Source organism: Pleurodeles waltl, chromosome 3_1, assembly GCF_031143425.1.
Source record: "Pleurodeles waltl isolate 20211129_DDA chromosome 3_1, aPleWal1.hap1.20221129, whole genome shotgun sequence".
In the NCBI taxonomy this organism is placed as follows: domain Eukaryota; kingdom Metazoa; phylum Chordata; class Amphibia; order Caudata; family Salamandridae; genus Pleurodeles; species Pleurodeles waltl.
Window position 1 is genome coordinate 1,111,398,162 of NC_090440.1, and position 26,640 is coordinate 1,111,424,801.

Here is a 26,640-nt window from a genome sequence, read left to right on the forward strand (position 1 = left end):
GTTCCAAGGAAGGATTCTTCCCTACACTCAAACCTCTCTCTACACAGAGACTCCTTGCTCCTTTCCAGCTAAGGTGGTCATATGCAAGTTTGGACAGATCAACATTTTGGCCTGTGCCAGACATTTTTAGAGAGAGTTAAAGTGATAGAAAAAGAGAAAAAAGTTTGTCAGAGATTTTAGAAAGACAGAGAAAAAAACTTTTTAAACTTTTTAGAAAGTTAGAAGTACTTTTCAGCACTTAGAAAAGAGTGAAAAGAGGAAATGCAAAACTTTTTGGCTATGTGTATATACACTGAACTTGTTTTGTATATTTTTCTCTTATGAAAAGTACAATGACAAGAGTGGTAAGTAGTCTCAAAGCACTTATCCCACCGCTGCACAACCAATGTAGGAGGCTGGACTGGCTTGTAGTGAGTACCAAGGGGTACTTGCACCTTGCACCAGGCCCAGTTATCCCTTATTAGTGTATAGGGTGTCTAGCAGCTTAGGCTGATAGATAATGGTAGCTTAGCAGAGCAGCTTAGGCTGAACTAGGAGACGTGTGAAGCTACTACAGTACCACTTAGTGTCATATGCACAATATCATAAGAAAACACAATACACAGTTATACTAAAAATAAAGGTACTTTATTTTTATGACAATATGCCAAAGTATCTTAGAGTGTACCCTCAGTGAGAGGATAGGAAATATACACAAGATATATATACACAATAGCAAAAATATGCAGTATAGTCTTAGAAAACAGTGCAAACAATGTATAGTTACAATAGGATGCAATGGGGAAACATAGGAATAGGGGCAACACAAACCATATACTCCAAAAGTGGAATGCGAACCACGAATGGACCCCAAACCTATGTGACCTTGTAGAGGGTCGCTGGGACTATTAGAAAATAGTGAGAGTTAGAAAAATAACCCTCCCCAAGACCCTGAAAAGTGAGTGCAAAGTGCACTAAAGTTCCCCTAAGGACAAAGAAGTCGTGTTAGAGGAATAATGCAGGAAAGACACAAACCAACGATGCAACAACGCTGGATTTCCAATCTGGGGTACCTGTGGAACAAGGGGACCAAGTCCAAAAGTCACAAGCAAGTCGGAGATGGGCAGATGCCCAGGAAATGCCAGCTGCGGGTGCAAAGAAGCTTCTACTGGACAGAAGATGCTGTGGTTTCTGCAGGAACGCAAAGGGCTAGAGACTTCCCCTTTGGAGGACGGATCCCTCTCGCCTTGTAGAGTCGTGCAGAAGTGTTTTCCCGCCGAAAGAATGCCAACAAGCCTTGCTAGCTGCAAATCGTGCGGTTAGCGTTTTTGGATGCTGCTGTGGCTCAGGAGGGACCAGGAGGTCGCAAATTGGACCAGGAGGTAGAGGGGACGTCGAGCAAGACAAGGATCCCTCTTAGCAGCAGGTAGCATCCGGAGAAGTGCCAGAAACAGGCACTACGAGGATGTTTGAAACGGTGCTCACCCGAAGTCGCACAAAGAAGTCCCACGTCGCCGGAGAATAACTTAGGCGGTCGTGCAATGCAGGTTAGAGTGCCGTGGACCCAGGCTGGACTGTGCACAAAGGATTTCCGCCGGAAGTGCACGGAGGCCGGAGTAGCTGCAAAAGTCGCGGTTCCCAGCAATGCAGTCTAGCGAGGTGAGGCAAGGACTTACCTCCACCAAACTTGGACTGAAGAGTCACTGGACTGTGGGGGCCACTTGGACAGAGTTGCTGGATTCAAGGGACCTCGCTCGTCGTGCTGAGAGGAGACCCAAGGGACCGGTAATGCAGCTTTTTGGTGCGGGAAGATTCCGTCGACCCACGGGAGATTTCTTCGGAGCTTCTAGTGCAGAGAGGAGGCAGACTACCCCCACAGCATGCACCACCAGGAAAACAGTCGAGAAGGCGGCAGGATCAGCGTTACAGAGTTGCAGTAGTCGTCTTTGCTACTATGTTGCAGGTTTTGCAGGCTTCCAGCGCGGTCAGCAGTCGATTCCTTGGCAGAAGGTGAAGAGAGAGATGCAGAGGAACTCGGATGAGCTCTTGCATTCGTTATCTAAAGTTTCCCCATAGACAGAGACCCTAAATAGCCAGAAAAGAGGGTTTGGCTACCTAGGAGAGAGGATAGGCTACTAACACCTGAAGGAGCCTATCAGAAGGAGTCTCTGACGTCACCTGGTGGCACTGGCCACTCAGAGCAGTCCAGTGTGCCAGCAGCACCTCTGTTTCCAAGATGGCAGAGGTCTGGAGCACACTGGAGGAGCTCTGGACACCTCCCAGGGGAGGTGCAGGTCAGGGGAGTGGTCACTCCCCTTTCCTTTGTCCAGTTTCGCGCCAGTGCAGGGCTAAGGGGTCCCCTGAACCGGTGTAGACTGGCTTATGCAGAATTGGGCACATCTGTGCCCAAGAAAGCATTTCCAGAGGCTGGGGGAGGCTACTCCTCCCCTGCCTTCACACCATTTTCCAAAGGGAGAGGGTGTAACACCCTCTCTCAGAGGAAGTCCTTTGTTCTGCCATCCTGGGCAAGGCCTGGCTGGACCCCAGGAGGGCAGATGCCTGTCTGAGGGGTTGGCAGCAGCAGCAGCTGCAGTGAAACCCCAGGAAGGGCAGTTTGGCAGTACCAGGGTCTGTGCTACAGACCACTGGGATCATGGGATTGTGCCAACTATGCCAGGATGGTATAGAGGGGGCAATTCCATGATCATAGACATGTTACATGGCCATATTCGGAGTTACCATTGTGAAGCTACATATAGGTAGTGACCTATATGTAGTGCACGCGTGTAATGGTGTCCCCGCACTCACAAAGTCCGGGGAATTGGCCCTGAACAATTTGGGGGCACCTTGGCTAGTGCCAGGGTGCCCTCACACTAAGTAACTTTGCACCTAACCTTTACCAGGTAAAGGTTAGACATATAGGTGACTTATAAGTTACTTAAGTGCAGTGTAAAATGGCTGTGAAATAACGTGGACGTTATTTCACTCAGGCTGCAGTGGCAGGCCTGTGTAAGAATTGTCAGAGCTCCCTATGGGTGGCAAAAGAAATGCTGCAACCCATAGGGATCTCCTGGAACCCCAATACCCTGGGTACCTCAGTACCATATACTAGGGAATTATAAGGGTGTTCCAGTAAGCCAATGTAGATTGGTAAAAAAAGTCACTAGCCTGTTAGTGACAATTTGGAAAGAAATGAGAGAGCATAACCACGGAGGTTCTGATTAGCAGAGCCTCAGTGAGACAGTTAGTCACTACACAGGTAACACATTCAGGCACACTTATGAGCACTGGGGCCCTGGTGAACAGGGTCCCAGTGACACATACAATTAAAACAACATATATACAGTGAAAAATGGGGGTAACATGACAGGCAAGATGGTACTTTCCTACACCTGCAGTGTCCACTGGAGAAGGAAGGGTCCACAAACCCAATGATTTGGTGCCCATTTATGTGGTTGGAGATGACAATGACAAACAGTTTTCAGCATATGAAGTGTCTCTAAGGCTGCATAAGGTTCCTCAAGAGTGCTGGGGGGATAGCTTGTAAAGGGACATACCCAAAGTGGAGAGGAACACGTTCCTAACACTAGACGTAGAAGACTAGACAGTGCACTCCTCTGAAGGTCATTCTTGTTAATCCATTTGGGTTGACCCCTGAGAGACATAGGCAGATGTTCAGTGGCAGCTACAAACTTCCCACCCAGACCTGGGTGCACTTTCTAGATTATTCCAGTAAGACGCTAAAAGGATGGGTGAGGGGCAGCAAGATAGAAGATTATACTGAGCTGTACAAGCTAATTCTGAGGGAGCACATACTTGATATTTGTTTTACAGAGTGTTGGACCTTTTCCTTATGCAGGGTCATCCCTAGTCTTTTTGCCTCCTTCCTCCGGGTTTTTCTGACCTCCCGCTGTCTGCTCTAGGACTCTGAGCACTTTATCACTGCTGACCAGTACTAAAGTGCAGGTGCTCTCCAATCTAAAGTTGGTATGATTGGCTTATACCTAATTGGCATATTTAATTTACCTATAAGTCCCTTGTACAGTGGTGTCTCTATTCCCAGGGCCTGCAAATTAAATACTACTAGTGAGCTTCCAGCACTGCTTGCGCCACCCACTGAAGTAGACTTTCAAACCTGTCTCAGGCCTGCTAGTACATGGCCTGTGTGCACAGTTTTCTTTTTACTACATGTAAGTAACCCCTAAGGGACGCCCTAGCTAGCCCTATGGGCAGGGTGCCTTGTATGTAGAAGGCAGGACATGTGCCAGGTTGCGTGGCCTGTCCTGGTAGTGACAAACAGCCTAACTTGGTGTCTCACTGCTGTGAGTGCTGCCTTCTCCTAGGATTGCATTAGAAATGCCCTGCCTTATGTGTAAGGGGTATTGTCTGATTTATGAGGGTTAGCGTAGGCGTGTTTGGTATGGTTGTGATGGTGATGATAAATACTGCTTACTGGTGTGGGTGTATTTTTTATTACTATCACAGAAATGCCACTTCTAGAAATTGCACATTTATCTGTGCTCATGACTCTGGTGTTTTGCAGCTTGACTCCAATCCACGTCTGGGCAGAGTGACAGGTGGGGCTTTGTGCTTACTTTTCAGACAGCCTGTACACAGGGAGGGTGGAGGTGTCACAGAGGTGCATTTGCATACTGAATAGTCTTCCTGGGCTGAGAGAAGGGAGAGGCCAGGGCAGACCTACATTTGTAAAGGCTGTGCCCTGGCCTCGCAACAATAGGGTCGTTAACTCCCCACTGATGTTGGGAGCCTGTGCTGAAAGAAGAGAAGGGGCACTCCCAGAACCAGTTGTAACTGGCTGGAATCTCCTCTCCCTACGGTTGCAAAACACTGTAAGGACTGAGTATAAGTACAGGGGAATTTTCCCCACAATTTGGAGACTCTTTGAACTACCTAGAACTGGACACAATGCTGCTGGAGGGACTCACCAGGAACTGCCATGGACTGCTGCTGCTGTGCCGACCTGTGACCTGCTTGGTCACTTTGAGGAACTGCCTGCTTTCTCCTTGGGCTGGCCTGCTGCTGGGCTCTGACACCTCTGCTCCTTTTTCTCTTCACTGTTGTCCCCCAAGGGGCAGGGTGCTGTGGCCCCTGACCCCTGCAACCACCTGTTTTCAAAGCGCATGAGGAGCGCTTTCTCTTAAAATGCCTAGCTCCTAGTGAGGGCTGTGGAGTCATTTTTATAGTGCTGTGGAAGCGCTTTCTCGATGCTGAAACTCACCGCCGCAGCCGGGCCACGCAAATTACTACAGTGCGAAGGAACACACTGTATTTCAGCTCCAGGGCACTTGCAGAAAAAGAGAGGAGCCAGCGCTGCTCCTCGTGCCCCCAGGGCACCCGAAGCATCCTTATTCACAAACTCGGAGCACAAGTGCTCCTGTTGTGCCCCCGGAGAGATGCGTGCTCTGTGGAGCGCCCACGGGGCACAGGCAGGTAGCGACTTTGGTGCCTGCTTCTTCCTCGACGGTGGGGCGGGCTGCATGTAAGGCTGGAAGCCGGGTGGGGGGAAGGAAACCACATTGGAGGTTCCCTCCGGCTCCAACGAGGCCGTCCTGCTTTCTCTTGGACCACGTGGGGGGGCGGAAGCCTCACCAGAGACCCCCCACGCCGCTAGTCTATGCCTTGGTCCTTGTGTGGGCCAGTACTAATCTTTTGGCTCTCCCCCTTCGTGGAGGGCCAGTTAAGGCCCAGTGGGGCCATACAACGTTTGCAGGTCCCAGGAGGGGCCTGCGCTTGAGTCGGAGGGAGAGCGTGGCGCTTCCCTCCTCCTTGCATTCTTCCTGGCTTGTGTCCACCCCTCTCGGGAGGGCCGGTGGAGGCCGGGGTGGGGCCCCTAGCGATCAGGGGTCCCCAGGAGGGGCCCGTTAGGCATATAGAGGGGTGCGTGCCACCCCCCTACACCCCACAATCGCCAGGGAGGCCCCCACGTTGCGCAGAAGAGCACTGGGGGCCCCTTCTTCGCTCTACTAGGCACTGGAGGTGCCTTCATCTTCAACCAGGTACTCCTAAGTGACAATATATATATCAAAAGTTCTTGTTTGAGACTTTATTGCATTATATGTTCCTTTTATGGACATGCTTGCTAATATGTTTTTCTAACTTGCCATATGTTTTTTAATGTTCTTACTATGGGCATTTTATGATATTCTTATGACAAGTGTTTTGGTGTAATAACGTGTTTACTGACTACTGCTTATGTTGCAGAATAATGAGTAACCTGTGCGTTAGATATGACTACTGCTAGTTTGCAGAGTAACTAATGTGTAACGTTCTGACAACTGCTAAGGTAGAAGGATAGTACTGATATGTGATGTTTGGTCTGATAATTGCGTTGTGTACAATACAGTATATTTTCATATAATCTGGTGTTGTGTTTTCTTTGTGGTGGGGATATTGCGTCACGTGTGTTGCGTGTGTTGTGCAAACGCTTTACACATTGGGATAGGCCTGACTGCTTGTGCCAAGCTACCAAGGGGGTGAGCAGGTGTTTTCTTGGATGTGTAACTCCCTTACTCTGACTAGAGTGGGTAAGTTCTGCCTGGCTGAGGTGCATAACCTAGCCAACCAGAAACCCCATTTCTAACACAGAGTTACACCAACACCTGGCTGATAGCAAGCTTACCGACCCCAGGAAGCTTGCTGAGGAGGCAGACCTCTGTGTCAGCACCGGAGTGTCCAATAAGGCATCGGGGGGACTTCCAAAAGAGTTGTCAGGGTTCCTACCAGAAGAAGGAGTTGAAAACCCACATGCTTTCTAATACTGCAAAGTATAGGCAGTGTGTCACCATTAATGAGCAAGGAGTTGAGACTCTGAGGGACACAGGAGCCATTATGACTATAGTAATGAGTCAGTTGGTCACCCAAGAGCATATTATACCCAATATATTACACCAGGTTATAGTAGAAGAAAACTGAGAGGATCACTACCCTGTGCACTTGCTCCATTTCAGGAGGGGGGTCTCAGGTCTTCTGAAAGTTGCTGCGAGCCCTGCCATGCCCTGCCATGCCTGTGGATTTTTTGCAAGGGAATGATCTTAAGCACACTACCTAGAAAGAAGTGGAGCTCAGATCACACCTGGGAATGTTAGAGTTGCCTGAGTGGAGTTGTGCAATCACCAGGTCCATGGCTAACAAGGAAGGGTGTCAAGGAAGTCTAGAGACTTGAAAATATCCCACACATGTTCCCAAAAGAGGTAAGGTCAAAGAGTGTGGGAAACCAGCCCCTCAATGTCTTCCAGTTGAGGTGGATTGGGTTGCAGAGGAGCTTGCCCTGGAGCCCACTGCAGAGGGCATTACCTCCCTCAGTGACCTGCCTGAACTTTCTGGAAGGCAAGTAGAAGGAGGGGCCACCAGGGAGTAATTCTGTAAGGCAGAGAAGGAGCTCTGAAGGGCACGAGGGAACAGGCCAAAGCCCAGGCAGCTGGTGATGCCGCTGGAAGTCACTGCATCTATTGGGAAGATGGTCTCTTATAAATTGAGCCTAAAGGGCACTGGTAGTTCCCCAATACTACAGGGTCTTCTTACTGAAGCTGGCTGATGAAATGGCCCTGGCAGGACATCTGGGGCGGGACAAGACCTTTGCCTGGCTTGCCCCCTACTTTTACTGCCTCCAGATAAAGATTTCCTTGGACACTTTCTGTAGGACTTGGTTGACCTAATAGGCCAGCGGGAAGACAGGGCAAAATCTCAAATCTCCCCTGAATCCCTTCCCTGTCATTGGCACCCCCTTTGAAAGCATGGGCATCAACATTGTAGGGCCCATTTATCAATAGACAGCCTCTGGCAAAAGGTTTATCCTGGTATTGGTGGACCATGCCACAAGATATCAAGAGGCCATACTTCTGAAGACTGCAATAGAACCTGCACTGGCCATGCCCCTGATGGGGATTGGGTTTCATCAAAGAAGTAGTGTCTGACAGGGACACCAAATATAAGTCTGCTTATATGCAGTTAATGTGGAAGGAATGTGGGGTTAATTACTAGTTTTTTACACCATGCCATCCACCAACCAATGGGCTTGTTGAGCGATTCAACAAGACCCTCAAGGGCTTGATCAAGGGCCTACCTGAGCCCATGAGGTATAATTATGACATCCTCTTGCCATGTCTGCTCTTTGCTTATAGAAAGGTGCCAGGGGATTGGATTTAGCCCCTTTCAGCTTCTGTATGGAAACCCTGTAAGGGGACCTTTCAGCCTGGTTAGGGGGGTGGGAGCAATCTTCCAAGACACCTCCTCAGGATGTGGTTAGCTCCATGCTTGCCCTCTGGAGCCAGATGACCAAGTTTTGGACAAGGGCTTCTGAAACTTTAGAGGCCAGCCAGGAGGTAATAAAGATGTGGTATGACTATATGGCTACCCCTGTAGAATTCCAACCTAGACAAACCTCAAATACCATTGACATTGGCCATATGAGATTGTGAGAGGAAGGGGGAGGCCATCTACTTGTGGACCTCAAGACCTCCAGTCACCACTAGAGGGTTCTCCATATCAACCATCTCAAACCACACTTTCAGAGGTCTGAGGTCACCATATTGTTGGTGACAGATGGTGGGGAGGAAGAGGAGAGTAAACCTCTCCCTGACATCTTATCCTCCAAACAGGAGGATGGGTCACTGAAAAGTGTAAACCTCTCCCCTACCCTGACTTCAAAGCAGCAGAGGGACTGTCACCACTTGCTAGGGTAGTTCTACTCTCTGCTGTCCCTCATGCTTGGGGACCAATTCCATGTTAAAACAAAATATACAGGCTGTCTGACAAGGTTAGGCCCATTGTCAAGGAGGAAATCTCCAAGATGTTGGAGTTGAGGGTGATTGAGACCTTCGGAAGCTGCCCCACCATGCACTACTACAGAATTCCAGTTATGGGTTGATTAGAGGGGGATTAACTCATTCACCAAGAATGATCCTCACCCCATTTCCCAGACTGATGAGCTCACTGATAAGCTAGAGGCTACCTTGTTCTTGAGAAACTTTGATCAGACTTCAGGAAATTGGCAGATTGCCCTAACTGAAGGGGTCAAGGAGTGGTTGACATTTGTCACTCCAGAGGGCCACTACCAATTCAAAGTGATGCCCCTCAGATTAAAGAATGCCCCTGCCACCTTTGAGAGGCTGGTGAACCAGGTTTTGGCCAGAATGGAGGTCTTCAGTGCTGCTTACTTGGATGCCATAGCTGTCTTTAGGAGCTGCTGGAGAGACCGCCTATTGCACCTGCAGGATGTGCTTCAGGCCTTGCAAAATCAAGGCCTGACTATTAAGGCAAGTAAGTGCCAGATAGGGCAGGGTTGTGTGTGTACTTAGGACACCTGGTGAGCGTGAGTAAGGTACAGCCCCTGCAAGCCAAGATAGAGACCATCATGGCCTGGGAGCCCCCAAAAACTCAAACTAAGGTGAATACCTTCCTGGGCTTCACAAGATATTATAGGAGGTTTGTCGAAGGATATGGCACCATTGTTGCCCCTTGACTGAGCTGACTACCAATAATCAGCCAAGAAATTTAGACAGAGGCCTGCCCTAAAGCTTTTGACTCCCTAGGACAGGCCATGTGTACAGCCCCTGTACTCAAGGACTCTGACCTCACCAGAGAATTCATTGTTCAAACTGATGCTGCAGAGCATGGCATGGGGGCAGTTAAGGATGAGAGCCTAGACCAACCTATAGCTTTCTTCTCTAGGAGGTTCCTTCCCAGGGAATCAAGGTGGAGCGCTATTGAGAGAAAAGCTTTTGTTGTCTTATGCACACTCAAGAAGCGGAGACCATATTTGTTTGGGACTCACTTCCAGATTCAGACTGACCACAGGCCCCTCTGGTGGCTAATACAAATGAAGGATCAAAAATTGTTGAGGTGGTCCATCTCCCTGCAGATAATGGACTTTACAGTGGAACAAAGAACTGGGTCATACCGTGCCAATGCTGATGCTCTCTCCAGGTTCCTCCGACCTTTGTGAAGCGAACTCCCAGGAGGTTGTGTAGTTCTCCCCACTTTCATCTGGGGGGACATGTGTTATACCTGCCAGCCTCAGTACGTTGTTTTCCCAAACATTTTGTGCATTTGACTCCAGTTTTGCTGAATTTGTTTTTGTTAGCCTTAGGACTGGTGCATTTTACCACTGCTAACCAGTGCTAAAATGCTTGTGATCTCTCTCAAAAATAGTGTTTGGTTGACATATATCCAACTGGCACATGTGATTTGCTTGTAAGTCCCTTGTAGAATGATATAACATATACCCAGGACCTGTATATGAAGGCTACCAGTGGGCCTGCAGCACATATTGTGCCATCCAATAAAGTAGCCCCACCCCAAAGCATGTCACAGGCCTGCTCCTGCAGCCTACATGTAGTGTTATACTGCCATACCGACTTGGCATTTACAACTCTTTGTGAGGCCTTAAAATCCTCTTTTATTACATGTATATCAGCCTTATGGTAGGCAGTAGGAAGCCCATAGGGCAGGGTGCTATGTGGTTAAGAGGTAGGGTATGTGCTTTTAAGTTTTAAATGTCCTGATAGTAAAAAAACTCCCCAATTAATTTTTTAGGACTACCTCTCTCATAGGATAACATTGTGGATCCCGTATTACATTTAAAAAGCTGTAATTCCTAATTGAAAGATTATAGATCTCTCATGTGTAGTACCTATAGAATTGTAATGATAAATCGACTTTAATGGTTAAGTTGGATTCTTTATTACAATTTTGAAAATGACACCTTTAAAAAGTTGGCATGTTCCTGCTTTTAGCTCAGTGTGCATGTAGCCTGTTTCTGAACGCACATCTGGGTTAGGTGAAAGATGGGTTTTGTGTATTCATTCTAGACAGCCCCACACAATGGGATCTTATGAGTAACCTAGTGGGCCTTCCAGGAAGGATGGGATGGAGGAGCTTGGCACCACTTCACACATTTTCATCTGAATAGGCTGTGTCGTCCCCACACTAAGGGCTGTATAATACCCTGGTGGAGTCTGAAGCCAGGATAGGAAGTGAGGGCCTCTGTGCACTTCACTTCAGAGGTAGCACTGAGTATAAGAACTTGACCTCAGACCTTATCATTTCAGTACACTTCTGGACTTGTGGATACTCTGCCAGGAAGCAGGACCGCTTTGCTGATACAAAGACTGCCATTTTGCTGGACTGCTGCTCTACTGGATTTCTGCTTTGCTGACCTGCTGACTTTTGCCCTCTTGTCTGGGAGTGAAAGGGATTGGACCGGCTTCTCTCCAACCAAAACCCATAGTCACTCTATGTGGCAGCTGACTGGTCTCCTGATCTGGAGTCTCAGGGACATAAAAACTTCTAACCAACCTATCTCTGCACCTAGACTCTGCCATATGTGAGTCTGCCCTGTCAACTGGTGCCACCCCAGACCTGAACCTTTGGAAGTCAACATATGGTGCTTGCTGCAGCGATGCATCCTCTGTCAGCCCGACACATCACTGCACGGAATGAGAACCAGAACATCACCACTGTTGCTTGAATCGGAACAGGCCCATCACCTCTGCTGCGGGGATGGACTCCAACGCATTGCAGCTGTTGCAGGAACAAAACTGATGCATTGTTTTCGGGCACACTACATCTCAGAACCAAGGCATTGCCGCTGCTGCATGTAGAAAACTGATGCATCTCCTCGACTGTGTGAGGGAAATCATGGCATCTCCTCCACTGCGGTTAATTTATCATTTGCCTGACACTTACCCTGACAAGTATTCTGGTTCTTGCTTGATCAGGGTACATACCTCTTCCAAAGAGAAACCCATTTCTAACACTTTATTTTTAGAACAATTAATTCACCAATTTTCTTCTGTCAGTCAGCCACACTTCTACAGCATAGTATCAACTTCAAAAATATTGCTGATTATCAAAATATTCAGGCAAAACATTTTGTGGTCCTCAAATTTAATATTAAATACCAGCGATGTAAAACACATAAATATTCTCTAGAAGACATTGTGGCCCTAAATATTGACATTGCCTAACTATGTATATGTAATTGAAAGTATTAAACATTAGAAAATAACTTTTAAATGTTATTCCATAAAATAAAATCTATTTAGAAAATAAAAAAAGTAATAATGTTTTCATACGTAAAACTAAATGTAAACAAACAATCGAAAGCATAATAAAAATACATAAAAAATGAAATTATTAAAAAAGCTATAAATTCTAATATTATAAAAACTATAAAATATAAATGTTAATATTAATAGAAAATCTAACAAATGACATATATTGCGCATACAATATATGCAAAACAATAAAACGAGAAACTACTAATATGAAAAAAACTACAAATTTAATGAAAATAGATACTTCTTTAATTAGAAAGGATACATCTAAACTAATAACCAAAAAGGTGAGATAACAATAAAACTCTATTAAATAAAAATTAAAACAAGAAAAGTAATAAAAGAAAATTACCACTCCAACTTCAACAACAAAACAAAATGTCTGAAATATGTATGATTAAAATATACCATTTCTATTCAAATATGAACAACGGTAGGGATAGTGATGGAATTGTGGCGGTGTGGTGGATTAGATTTACTATACCCTCTATAACATAAGCAACAGTAGGACAAGTTTTGTACGTTGATGGGTTCAGATTTACTATTCTCAACCTAAGTAACAGTAGGGAATGGCTGGACTTTTGAGGGTCAGGTGTATTACTCCATTTCCATCGTAGGCAACAGTAGGGAAAACATTGGACTTTTGAGGGATCACATTTCCTATTCCCACATCAACATAAGCAATAGAAGGGAACCGATTGGACTTTGAAAGTATTACATTTACTACTCCTATACCAACCTATGAAAACATAGGAAAACATAGGAAAAGCTTTGAGAGGAGTAACAGATTTACTAGCCCCACTCCAACCTAAGCATTAGTAGAGAAAGCGTTAGACTTTGATGGAGTAAGCTTTACTAATCCCACTTGACCCTTAGTAACAGAAAGGAACATGTTGGACTCAAGAGGGGCCATATTTAATGTTGCAATCTAATTTAAGAAACATTGGTAAAAGTGTTGGACTTTTGGGGGGAGGTGAAATTTACTATTTTCACTCCAACATAAGCAATTGTGGGGAAAGCTTTGAATTTATGAGGGGTCAAATCTATTATTCCCACTCCATCCTGAGCAAAAGTAGAGAACGTTTTGGATAGTAGAAGGAGTTACCATTACCGCTTCAAACCAAGGAACATTGGTGAAAGTGATGGACTTTGGAATGGTCAGATTTAGAATTTGCACTTCATTATAAGAAACAGCAGAGAAAGCAGTGGACTGTTGAGGGGTCAAATTTCTATTCCTACTCCAACATAATCAGCAGTAGGGAAAGTGTTGATTTTAGGAGGGTCATATTTGATAATCTACTCCAACATAAACAATAGTAGGAAAAGCGTGAACATTGGAACAGTTAGATTTACTACTCCAACTTAAGAAACAGTAGGGAAAGCTCTAGGCTGCTATGGGTGGTGAGGTTTGATTTACTATTTGCACACAAACCTAAGCAACAGTTTATTTTGCTTTACTGCTGATTGAGCCAAAATACACACTGATAGGAGTCGAAAAGATTCTCTGGAATGCACCTCTTAATCTGAAGAAGACATTTATTATATCTTTTTGCAAGGCTTGTGAAGGAAGGCCTGTAAATCCAAAAGTGTACTTTTAAAATGTGCAACAATGAAGTAAGACCATGTACAAAGAATCTTCAATATATAAACAGCAAATATATACATGCAAGGATACAAACACCTATATTGATATATGTAGATATATTCATACACAATGCAGAGCAAATAATTAATAAAAATGCTTCACTGTAGGACTTGTCTGCTGCTTCATCTTTCTGCTGCCAGCAAGTCGTTGACCCCGGTTTGACCGCAATGAGAAAGAGAGATCTCTACCCTCACTGGAAATGTATCAGGAATTCAATGTCTAAATTGTGATTGAGGTCTCTGAGTCTCCCACTGTCGACCGGCATCTCTTATATACCTTAAACAACGAGGAAGGAGCTTTCTGGGAAAAAAAAAACCACTCAGTAAGAAGTATTAAAAAATGCTTGCTATTTTAGGTGAGCTTTCAAAGAAACTCGTCGGAAATTGGCCAAAATCCCAAGGTGTCTTTCCCAAAACTAAACCGTTCCCAGCTGTACAATAAACATCTGTCTAGTACATCCTTCTCTTGCTAACTGAATCCTCAACGTTATGTCCTAGCCCATCAGTGAGAAAAGTACATACAGAATCGAAAACGTTGCACACCATGTTTTGTACGGAAAACTACTCACGCTTTTAACGTGGCAGTGAAGCTAAGGCTAAGCTGAATACAAAATGGAGTCTGTAACTGGTGAGCTGAATACAAAATGGAGTCTGTAACTGGTGACCACTAATATGACGGTGGACGGCCAAGCTAAGTGCAAGGTGGTGCGACACAAAGTCAGTGGTCAAAACACAAATATCACTACACAGTTGGCAAAGATTTGGACTTTTGAGGGGTTAGATTTATTATTCTCACTCCACCTTACGGAACATTAGGGAAAGTGCTAGATTTTTTATGGACAGTGGGGTTAGATTCACTATTTGCACTCAAACCTAAACACCAGCTGAGAAAGCGTTGAACTTTGGTGGGATCAAGTTTGCTTTTACCATTCAAACTTAATCAACTATAGGGAATATGTTGGGGAAGTGCTGCACTTTGAAGGGATCAGGCTTACTATTGCCACTAGAATATAAGCAGCAGTAGAGAAAGCATTGGACTTAGGAGGAGGCACATTTACTATTCCCACTCCAAGCTAAGCAACGTAAGTGAAGGGTTTAGAAAATAAATATAATAATTGAAAAAATATAATATTTAAAATCATAGCATAAATGAATACCATAAAGGTATCAATTACAAATACAATAAAATATGTTTACCAATTTTTGTAAGCAACCACACACTCTTACGTTTTACCTAACAAACAACAAACACATCTATTTAATAAAAAAGTCATCAATTTAAACTTCATATGCCAAATGAAAACATTAAATAGAAAAAGCATGTCTTACCCTGTTCACTAACAATCCCTTTGACCCACTAACATTTTTTGAAATAGTGCTAAAAAATAAATGAATCATAACACATCAAAAATATGAAAGTTTAAAAAAATGAAAACATAACATATTGAAATAATGTAAATGAGTTGAATCAGACAATTAATTAATATACATATTTAATAATCTAATTATCCAAATAAAATAAGAAACTAAGGAACAATTTTAAAAAAGAAATATTACATAGTTTAGTAATTAAATAATTTATATATGTAATGATCTAATTGTCCAATTATTGATTAAAAATTGAAAAAATGAATACCTTTAAATATATACTTAAAATGTTTCCCACCCTACTCACCTACAAACTCAACAACAATTGAGCAAAAATATATATATTTAACACTTAAAACAAGTAATTTTTGCTTACAATATTGTGCTCCATAATATTCTTGTCATCACAATATTTTTGGCAATAATTGAGTCAGATTATATTTTTGCTTAATAATAGCTTCGTGCACCATCAGCCACAAGGATACATAGTCTGCAGTAAATTGTTTGGAGGGCATTTGTGATTTTTGCCACCTGTGTTTTCAGTTGTAGGTAGGGCTTTGCCCAACTCCACCCCACATCCTGTTAGTTGAAGCTCAAATGAGGCACACCTAATCCCTCTACTTTGTGACTGTCTCAGAGGAATTAGCAAAGTCCAACCCCCAACTCCACCCAGTCGTGTGACCTAGAGCAGGCTGCAGGGACTAAATAGTAAGGGCCCGAAAATGCCAACTTTCGAAAAGTGACATTGTCATCAGTGTAATTTAAATTCTGATCTTACCATTAAAGATGATTTTGTAATTGCAATTTCATAGATACTAAACATAAAATGCTTACCTGTTCCCAATCAAAAGTTAGCAATTATTAAATTAAGGCAACCTGATGGCAACATCTGGGACAAGCAGGGCACATAGCACTGAAAAACAAATTAGGTGATTATCACTTCCAGGTTGTGTAAAACTTTAATGTATGTGTCCAACCTTTTAATGACAATGTGCCCCGCCCTATGGGCTACTACGCGTTACCTTCTGATGACTTATATGCAATAAGAAAGGATTTTAAAGCTTGGTAAGGATGTTATCTTGCCAAGTCACTTTCATAATTTAAAACTACATTTGGGCTGCCATTGCAGGCCTGAGACATATTTTCAGGGGCTACTTAAATGAATAGGGCAATATATGCTGCAGGCCCACCAGTACTATTTAATTTACAGGCCCTGGGCATGTGGTATACCACTCTGCAAGGGACTTATAAGTAAAATAAATATGTCAATCAGATGTAAGCCAATTGTACCATGTTTAGGTGAGTGAAGCACAATGTCCTAAGGCCAACAAAAACGAATGTCAGCAAAAGTAGAGGGCAAAAGGCAAAAATGTTTTGGGGGAAAACCACCCGAAGGCTGACAGGTTTAACATATCGCATTTTAGAATTGTATCTTACACACCCTGAAGTAAATTATGGCCTGAATTATAGTCTGGAGGAAGGAGAAATGTCCCTTAGGGTAATGGAGCAAATTACTCTGTTGCATGATGGACATACTGTACCCACATTAGAGTTGTCTGCTGACCTGCAGATATCTCATAGCATTCATAGGAACCACCATCACAGATGTTTCTGTCATTATTGTGAAAGTTTGATTATAGGCTTCATCACGCAAGACAGCCATTGTCAAACGTTTGAACAGTTTTTAATTTTTCACAAACAAACTCCCAAAGCGGAGTTTACTTTTGAAAAATGAGAAACTAATGATCCCTACACCATACATGATTTCTCCCAGGCAGTGAGTCGTTCATTTTCCTTTACTGTCACTCACTGGCAGGTTTACCTGGGCAGTGATTGACAGTGAAAAAAGCCATCCATCCGCCCACTCTAAATATATGTGGATAATTGGATGGCTAACTTCTGACAGCACGCACTCCATTGGGCTTTGGGAGAAGTATGTTTATGAAAGAACCAGAGTCGGATCCTTCAACAACATACTTTACGTTCGTCTGCCTCTAAATGGGGTGGGTGGGCCAAGGGTTTGACAAAGAGTATACTCTGTTGATGTTGCAATGGAGTACTCTCTCCACCAAGCTCTAAATCATGGCAGAAGACTCCAACTTTATCCTCACTTTCCTTTGCTGTTGCAGAAACAATATACAGCTAATTTGTTTCAATCCCATTTCCTCCTGAATGTAGTTCTGCAGACTGCCACTGGCAGAAGACCCTCTCTCGCTTCAGGATGTGTAATGCTCCATCTTCGCTCCTCTTACTTTATTCTTCCCTCTCCCAGAAACATGTAAGTCACCATTTTACCCTGGACTGCCTAAACTCTATTCCTTCTTTCCTGGTCCATCTGTCTTTCCCACACACAGATGGTACACCAGTGCACACAAGTGAAATGCCTTTCTTCCTCCGTCACATTGAAAGTTAACAATTCTTGTAAAAGTATTATACACACGTTATCTATTTCTCTTTGGTTCACTTCATGCTCAAAAGACACCGCTTCTAGTTTTCTAGTTTTGTAGTTTACAGCACAGCCAACCAAATAGGCTTGTTTGTTCTATAAGCTGTTTGCCATAGCATTAAATATCCTCTCTATTCCTTAATGTTATGTTATTTTGTGTTGTGTTGTATTGTATTGTATTGTGTTGTGTTATGTTATGTTATGTTATGTTATAGTGTTAACTTCCACTCTTTACAATTGTGGTGTCTTCTATTCTGGCTATCAACAATCCAGAAGGGGGAATTAGTAGCAAGGTCTTAGGAACTGGATGTTTGTGAGTGTATTGTTTCACCTGACAAGAGAACTCACCATCATTTTCCATGAAAAGTGTATGGTAAAGCCATCTACCCAGAGGAAAAGCAACCAGCATTCCCCTTCGGAGTTGTCATTACAGTGTCAAAGGTACATAGCAAAAAGGAGTCAACAGTGCAGTGTCTGAGAACACATAAAAAAGGAGTCCACAGTATATTCTCAGGTTCTGATAAGTACCAAGGGCCTCATTTATGAGGCCCTAGTGGCACACTGCACTCCTTGCGTGGCTTTTCATTGCCTTGCAAATACAAACCTCTTTCACAGATAACACTGCATGAAAAGGGAGTTTCATTCATGTTACTGTGGTTGTTCACATGCAACACCCATGGAATCCAACGGAGTATGATACATTCTAAAATTTACAAGTCTGGAAATGAGTCAGATTCCTACTCCACCTCAGGGGTAATGTTAAAATGGTGCAATGGGGAGATATAACATTATTTCTCCCTGTTTTTTCTTCTTTATATGTGTGCTGCATTCCACAGCAAACATAGACATAGGAAAATATCATTAGTCATTGTTTATGTGGAGGTAGATGTCTCTTCCTGCATATACACAATCATCCCTGCAACTCAGGCACCCTTGAACCACGGTGCAGGGGTGCCTGCATTTGCGCTAGGTAGCAATTTGTGAACCCGCGCAGGAGACAAGGACAGGAATGTGCTGTGTCTCATAGATATGGCACATTCTCACCCTTTTGTTTGACACAGAGACCAAAGCCAACACTGCGGCTTCACCCCAGTCATATTACGATGTTCCGACTGGGATGACCAGAGGGAACATTGTATTATGACATTCCCGAAGGTCAGCCCACCGGGAACAGTGCTACACGAGCTGAGGCCAATACCGTAGCATAACAGCATTCTTGAGAATGCACCCTATCTGCGAAACAGACATTACTCATTCCAAGGGTGCTGGTCAGGGCTACACTGGGCTGCACTGCCGACGACACAGCCCCTAGCATTTTCTTTCCACCAGCCATTTCATGGTGGTTTAACTGCCACAAAAAGGCTGGCAGAAAGAGGACTCATGATCTGCACGGCGGTGCTGAAATCAGCACTGCTGTGGCTGACCATGAATCTGACCGCAGTAAACCCAATGGGAACCATGCTCGTGGCGGGGACGGCAATCCTCTGGCGGTCTGACTGCCAGGGTCATAATGTGGCGGTCAGACCGCCAAGAGTGTGGCAGTCCAACTGCCACCGCAAAGCTGGGAGTCTGAAGACCGCCAGCATTGTAATGAGTTCCTTAGTAAATGAGGCAGTAAGTGTCTACTTTACTTGACAGCACTTACACTCAATAAACACAAAAATACAAATCATTAAATTAATAAAATCTCATCTTTATGATCCCACAATTAAATAAGGCAATTGACTGATTGCGGTGATATTGTAATTTTTACATAGCAAAAAGGAGTCAACAGTGCAGTGTCTGAGAACACATCAAAAAGGAGTCCACAGTATATTCTCAGGTTCTGATAAGTACCAAGGGCCTCATTTCTGAGACCCTAGTGGCACACTGCACTCCTTGCGTGGCTTTTCATTGCCTTGCAAATGCAAACCTCTTTCACAGATAACACTGCATGAAAAGGGAGTTTCATTCATGTTACTCTGGGTGTTCACATGCAACACCCATGGAATCCAACGGAATATGATACATTCTAAAATTTACAAGTCTGGAAATGAGTCAGATTCCTACTCCACCTCAGGGGTAATGTTAAAATGGTGCAATGGGGAGATATAACATTATCTCTCCCTGTTTTTTCTTCTTTATATGTGTGCTGCATTCCACAGCAAACATAGACATAGGAAAATATCTTTAATCATTGTTTATGTGGAGGTAGATGTATCTTCCTGCATATACACAATCATCCCTGCAACTCAGGCACCCTTGCACTATGGTGCAGGGGTGCCTGCATTTGCGCTAGGTAGCAATTTGTGAACTCGCAAAGGAGACAAGGACAGGAATGTGTTGTATCTTACAGATATGGCACATTCTCACCCTTTTGTTTTGACACAGGGCAGCAAAGAGGCTTGCAGCGCTGCCCTGCGCCAAAATGAACAGCCTGATTACGAGTTTGGCGGTTGGACGTGCCAACCGCCAAACTCACGGGGATGAGACCAAAGTCAACCCAGCGGCTTCACCCCAGTCATTTAACGATGTTCCCACTGGGCTGACCAGAGGAAACATTGTATTATGACATTCCCGAAGGTCAGCCCACCTGGAACAGTGCTAAACGAGCTGAGGCCAATACCGTAGCATAACAGCACTCTTGAGAATGCACCCTGTCTGCAAAACAGACAGTACGCATTCCAAGGGTGCTGGTCAGGGCTACACTGGGCTGCACTGCCGACGACATAGCCCCTAGCATTTTCTTTCCACCAGCCATTTCATGGTGGTTTAACTGCCACAAAAAGGCTGGCAGAAAGAGGACTCATGATCAGCACGGCGGTGCTGAAATCAGCACTGCTGTGGCTGACCATGAATCTGACCGCCGTAAACCCAATGGGAACCATGCTCGTGGCGGGGACGGCAATCCTCTGGCGGTCTGACTACCAGGGTCATAATGTGGCGGTCAGACCTCCAAGAGTGTGGCAGTCCAACTGCCACCGCAAAGCTGGGAGTCTGAAGACCGCCAGCATTGTAATGAGTTCCTTAGTAAATGAGGCAGTAAGGGTCTACTTTACTTGACAGCACTTACATTCAATAAACAAAAAAATACAAAAACAAATCACTAAATTAATAAAATCTCATCTTTATGATCCGACAATTAAATAAGGCAATTGGCTGATTGCGGTCATATTGTACTTTAATCTTCAGACTCTCTTTAGGAACTCTCAGTAGGTGGAAAGTCATCTTTCTCTACCCCTGTTGGCAATTAAATCTAACTTAGAAACAAATGTTCAGGGGAAATTTTGAATATGTCAAAATATATTTACTCTATAAGGGAAACATTGTGTTAAATTGCAACACTTCATCATCATTTAAAAATGAACAATGTGCAACATGAGGGAAGTGTCACTTTATGTTGAACGTCTCACGGTTTTCTACTTTCCTTGCTTGCCACCTGTTGTGAGAGCTTCTCTCATGTTCGGAAAAAAGACCTATTCCTCCATCTATGCAGGCCAAGTAAACACCTATCTCATGGGTCGGTGAATGAAACTCTAATCCCAAGTGTTTTTTCAAAAGTGATCCAAAAAATTCTTCACCAGTGCTTTTATTTTACGGTAAAAAATACTGCATGAGATATTTTCTGTAAGAACAAGATAATTCTGCTTTTAGAAAACAATTTTCTTTCTCCAACAAAACAAATGTAAAATTTTGCCAAGGGGTACTCTGTACTCTGTGTCTTCATCAAATTTGCTCACTAGTGCTCCCAACCAAAATAAATTCTCTACTAAATGAAAACAATACATGACTAGACCTCAAGAAGAATGTTTTGGTCAGTGGATGCACTAGAATGTATTCACTGTAAATAAAAGGATGGAGAGGGGTTCTATATTAAGCAAGATAGAAAAGCAGAGAGAACAAAAAATGCTCAGTACAACAGTTTTTAAAACAGCTCACTCTTTGAATTAGTAGCAGCAATTGATTCCAATTCTTTAAAAACATTAGACGTTTTTGAGTCATCGATTTAGGCCTAGGAGTGTTGTAGCTGTATTCATTTTTATGTAAAATCCTAAAAACCCTGTTTATTTAAGAAAATTGTAGCCCTTCAAGAATATCCACTTTTCTCATGTGGATTTCTATCAGTGGAACTTCAACAAGGGTAAGAGAAACATGCATTTGCACAATTTTTCCCCTTTCTTTCCTCCCAGATGCACAGTTGCACAAACTTTTTGTGGGAGTGAGTACACTCTAGTGTCTGAGAATTACCACAAAGTTCTAATTTGAGAAGCTGTAAGATGGGTAAGTGGTGACAACATGGAACGCATTGATATTTTCAACCTTTTACTAAAGTGAAAGGTGCTTTAAATCCATCCATCTCGTGGATTTTCCCTTGTTCCATGTGTGAGAGATTTTACTTTTAAGATTATTTTATAACTCAGGGTCTCCTATTGAACTCACTTGTACCACACTTTGTGTGCTAAACTGAAAATTAATTTCTTTAAAATGATCTTTTATTACATCATTTGCTGGGATGTGTGTATGTAAGTGATAAAGGGAGCCTCTCAGCTTCCACTGTACAAGGACCAATTCTGACAAATGTCAGCCAAATATACATTTGCCTTTAACAGAAGTAAATCGCCAAACCTCTTTCAGGGTGAGAAAGTCTTTCCCAATATATCTGAATAACTACTACTTTGCAAGGTATTCTTAGCCCCTTTGAATATCTACCATTCTGCAAGTTGTGCCTGATTCCTGGAAAGAAATGGTCACAGTTCCCCTCCTCTGAGCTTACCTCACTGTGAAAGGTGCACAATACGTTCTGATGCTGTTTTCCACATTCTGAGAATCAGTAAAGTGAAGAATAATGGATTGTTACCAAAATATGTTTTCTCAAATTTACCTGTCGCCTTCCAGCTCACAAGCCATGCTTAAAACTGGGGTCCAATCAAAAGCTCCAGGCTTATCTCTCAGCCACGTCTCGTATGCTCGGCGGTTCGCGTCAGTCCAGTCACTTGCAATGATTTCCTTAAAGCACTCACAAGCTGATATAATCATATGAATGCTGGGTCCACAGCCAATGTCAATAAGAAGATCACCCTTGACATCACCTGGTATACAAAATAGGAATAGGTCAGACTGGTATGCATTCAGTATAGTTTTGGACAACGTAACTGAATGAGTAAAACTCAATAAAGAAAGTTACTTGAGCTATTTCCTTTTGAATAACATTACTGTAAATGTCTTTGGGAGCGATGGCTGTGACAATGGGATGGATATACTGCCCAATAGGGATTTGTAAATTAGTCACTTTTTCCTTTAAGTGCTTCTCACTCTCGCTCTTCCGTTCTCTTACCACATTCTCCACCCTCTCTCAGTCCTTAGAAATAATCTTTTTTCTTCTCACATATTCACCCCCTCCTGCACGTCCTCTTTTCTTGCTAGACGACTCGTCTCTTCAGACCTTCCCCCTAACATTTCTCTCACTATAACAGCTTATCTCACTTATCCATCTCTCCCTAGCTAAAATTATTTCTTTCTCCCTTTACTTAGTTTCTCACTCAAGCACCTTTCCTTGTCCTCATCTGGGGATGGAACAGGGTACATTTTTTAGAAGGACTCCTGTCACATAGGGCCCAATTACAATTTTGGTGGTCCTAAGATTGCCAAACTCTTGGTGGCGGTCAGACCACCACACTTCTGGAGGTTCGAACGCCAGATTACATCCCTGGTGGTCCGACCATCAGGATCATTGAGTCTGATGGGGTAGCGACGATCGGGGTCAGGGTCAGCCACAGCGATGCTGAGTTCAGCGCTGCTGTGCTGATCACGAGTCCTCTTTCTGTCAGCCTTTTCATGGCGTGGTCCCTGAAATGAAAAGGCTGGTGAAAAGCCAGTGCCGGGAGGCACAGGGTGGTCCCTGACCTGCCCATGCCCATGCCCATAGCATGGGCAGAGAAGGGCCGCCCTGCAGCACCCTCCAAATGAGCACTGTGTGCTCCTTAAGGGACCTGAGGCCAATGCCATGGCACTGTTTTCGCAGGTCTGACCGGCAGAAATGTCATAATACAATGTTTCCACCAGTCAGCCTGGCGGAAGTATTGTAATACGACTGGGAGAGAGACCACCAGTATGAGGACAGCCTCCTCCCTGCGGCTTTGGCAGTCGGCATGTCTGACCGCCACAGTTGTAATCAGGCCCATAGTAATTAAAGAGAAAACCTTCACTCTACTCCATCATAGAGTATACACTGAAGATGTGTGCTCATATTCACACCACACCAAAAATAGAAGGGCAAAAATTTCCAACAGCTGATACAGAATATCTAAGACTACATGACAGTTGTGCATCAGAAAACATCTGGAGCAACTCGATTTGCAGTTCCAGGGACTGTAAATTACTGTTTTCACCCAAGTTAAGCTAGATGGTACTCCTGTACTTGACTTCAGAAGGATGAAATGCAACTTAACATGCCTGAATCATAATGTTTGAGTAGTATCTTAAGCACAGTCATTTATTATTTAGCTATGCTGTAGCACGAGCAAGACATATGTGCCACAGAAATTTACATAACAAAAGTGGTATGCTTTATGTACAAACAGGTTAAACTTGAAGGTTACCACATTAACATTGTCATAATGTGTAAGAGCGGTTTAGGTAGCATCAGGGTATATTATAATTGCACAAAATGTTTCCAGCTGCAAATACAAGATATCAAAGATTATTCAGACCTAGAACGGTATAATCGGTTCCTTGCTGTTTTTGAGAACATGGTTGCTTATGAAGATTTTGCAAGGTTGTGTGAGAATGAGGTAGTGTGCAATGGGTGCATTCCGCAAGTGGTCTAGGTCTTGATCTACTAGTGCTTTGCCCGTTGGCTCAGCCACACAAGTGTTGCAAACCAAGCACAAGTAGTCCAAGTGAGATTTACTATCTAAATCAAACCAGAAATTGCTTTTAAAGTTCACCAAAGTTATGCAAAGTTGTGCTATGCACTACTTTGTGCTACTTTGTGTTGAGGGGACATTCGATTGGTGATACCTGGGTGTTCCCAAGCAACCAACAATGGGTGTTGGAGCAAATTCATATGCACTAACATTCATCGACATGGATTTGGGGCAATACCTTATGCCTCCTCGTAGCAGTCATAATGAGGCAAAATGTATTCATTTCTTTTTTTTTCCAACTTTGCATTGTACAGGACATAGACAAAGTAGGAAAAGTCTTAAAGGATACTTTTTGTACTGGAAAGGTCCCTGACTCAGTGGTAGGGGTCTGTCTGCACAGGACTGCCACTGGCTATGGTTTGACTAACCGCACCCAGGTGGAAAGAAAACTGCACAAACCAACAGGCAGGGTAAACAGTCTGCCACTCGAATCAACGGTGTGGAAATATTGGTGAGTCTGGAAATCCCCAGCAGGCATTCACCTACGTCTGCTGAAATGTAGGTGCATCAGGACCCCTGTACAAATATTGATCAGAATTAATCATTTTAATTGTGCATATAGTCATAACCAATGAATTATAATGTTGCAATTGAAATGATATGATTATTCTGTTCAGAACCGTAATTAATAATGTAGAATAGTTATGCCACTTTGTTGTTCAAGACACCATTTAGTGGATGCAGTTATGCAGTTTTGGTGTTCTGATCATTTTGCTCCTGCTCATTCCCTCACAAGCAGTAGCCTGTTGCAAGTCGTCTTTCCCTGAGTTTCCGAGTACCACAGAATGTTATGACACCAAAGGGAACAAGTATAGTAGGAAGCATGTATTGTGAATGAAGATATCCATTGTGCACCTAAAGTATCATTCTGATCTATCACAATTTGGTATCAAAGCTCTTAATGCCTGAATCGGAGAAGAGACAAGTGTTTGGAAAGTTGGCAAATTTTTGGCTTAAGAACCCAACTAACTGTATTCCTAATTGAATCTAGAGTACAATTGTGAATAGGGAAATTGATTTTATGAATTCGTTTTTAGGTATGACTGTGATGATGAGATTTCTATTTCTGTGCTGAGTTGCACAGATATGTGGAGATAATCGTGGGTCAACTGTTGATAAACTACTGTTGGGTTTCCTTTTCAGACTAGAAAGTATAATTTGAGATATTGTGTTTACCCTGAATGCACGGGGTGGAGTGCACTGACTTGGAGATAGATGTCTGCTGATGAGAGTTTGCCCAGTGTGCATTTTTGTAGGTTGCTTGTGATTCAATCTCATCTCTGACTTTGACTTCTTATATTGCTCATATTAGAGGGGCTGATTCACAAGGTAAACGTGCACTTTTGTGTGAGTTTACAATTGTTTACTCATTACAAAGGCATTTATGAGCAGTATCTTTACGAGTGCTGAGCCTATGCACATAACAGACCTATCTGTTTAATGGTAGAGACTCTGCATTCTCAAAGATACTACTCATAAAGCCCTTTGTGAATAGCAAGCTAATGCACACTGTAGAATCAGACCCTGAATTTCTACACTTTGCAGATGTGTTGTTTTACTTAAATATGCTGATTTATAGGGTAAACAGACAAAGGGTTTATTGATTTAAATTATTTGACGTGTTTTTTTGTGCTCATAAAAGGAATCACGCTGTGATGGGTTCTTAGCCAGAAAGACACACTGAGATTGGTGAGTTGTCACCAAAAAGCTGTGCTTTGATTGATTGGTTAATGATACGGTCCCGCTGTGAAAGGTTGACCTTTGAAAAACATACGCTGCTTTTGGTGGTTATTTGTTTACAGCAGTTTCCTGTGATTTTTAAGTTGTTTTGAGTTTTGTTTAGGTATATTAAACATTAAATTGATTGAACACAAGATAGGAATGATGTAAAAAGAACCATCAAGAAAATGGAAGAAAGGGACAGCAAATAAAAGGAAAACGAAAGGGATTGAGGGAAAGGAAAGACATGTTGCAAGTGGTTCAGAAGTAGGGACAATTCAGTGACAGACTTTCCTTTAAGGGAAGCACACAGAGGTAGTTTGTCATATACCACGGACAAGGGCTGATTTCCATGCTATTATGCATAATTTCCCGAAATTGCAAGACTCAGCAGAATGATATCATGAAATTCATAAGTTAACACACATCTCCCCAGTGTTGTGGACTGATTTAAATATGTTGTTTGAGACTGTAGTGCCTGGAGATTTGTGGTTGGAATGTA

The 26,640-nt window shown here is 43.4% G+C and overlaps 1 protein-coding gene across 2 annotated transcripts in view; it reads right to left on the reverse strand.

Moving 5' to 3' along the window:
* LOC138284995 (indolethylamine N-methyltransferase-like) overlaps positions 1-26,640 on the reverse strand; it is a 108,363-nt gene that overhangs the window by 33,245 nt on the left and 48,478 nt on the right. Inside the window, exons 2-3 of one of the 2 annotated variants that reach the window (XM_069224395.1) lie at positions 22,376-22,583; positions 13,804-14,001 (exon numbers count right to left, since the gene is read on the reverse strand). In XM_069224395.1, coding sequence (XP_069080496.1) covers positions 13,914-14,001; positions 22,376-22,583 — 296 coding nt within the window. In that variant the 3' untranslated portion in view covers positions 13,804-13,913. Of the gene's footprint in view, positions 1-13,803; positions 14,002-22,375; positions 22,584-26,640 lie in introns of those variants that run through there. The other variant, XM_069224394.1, reaches the window with a different exon arrangement.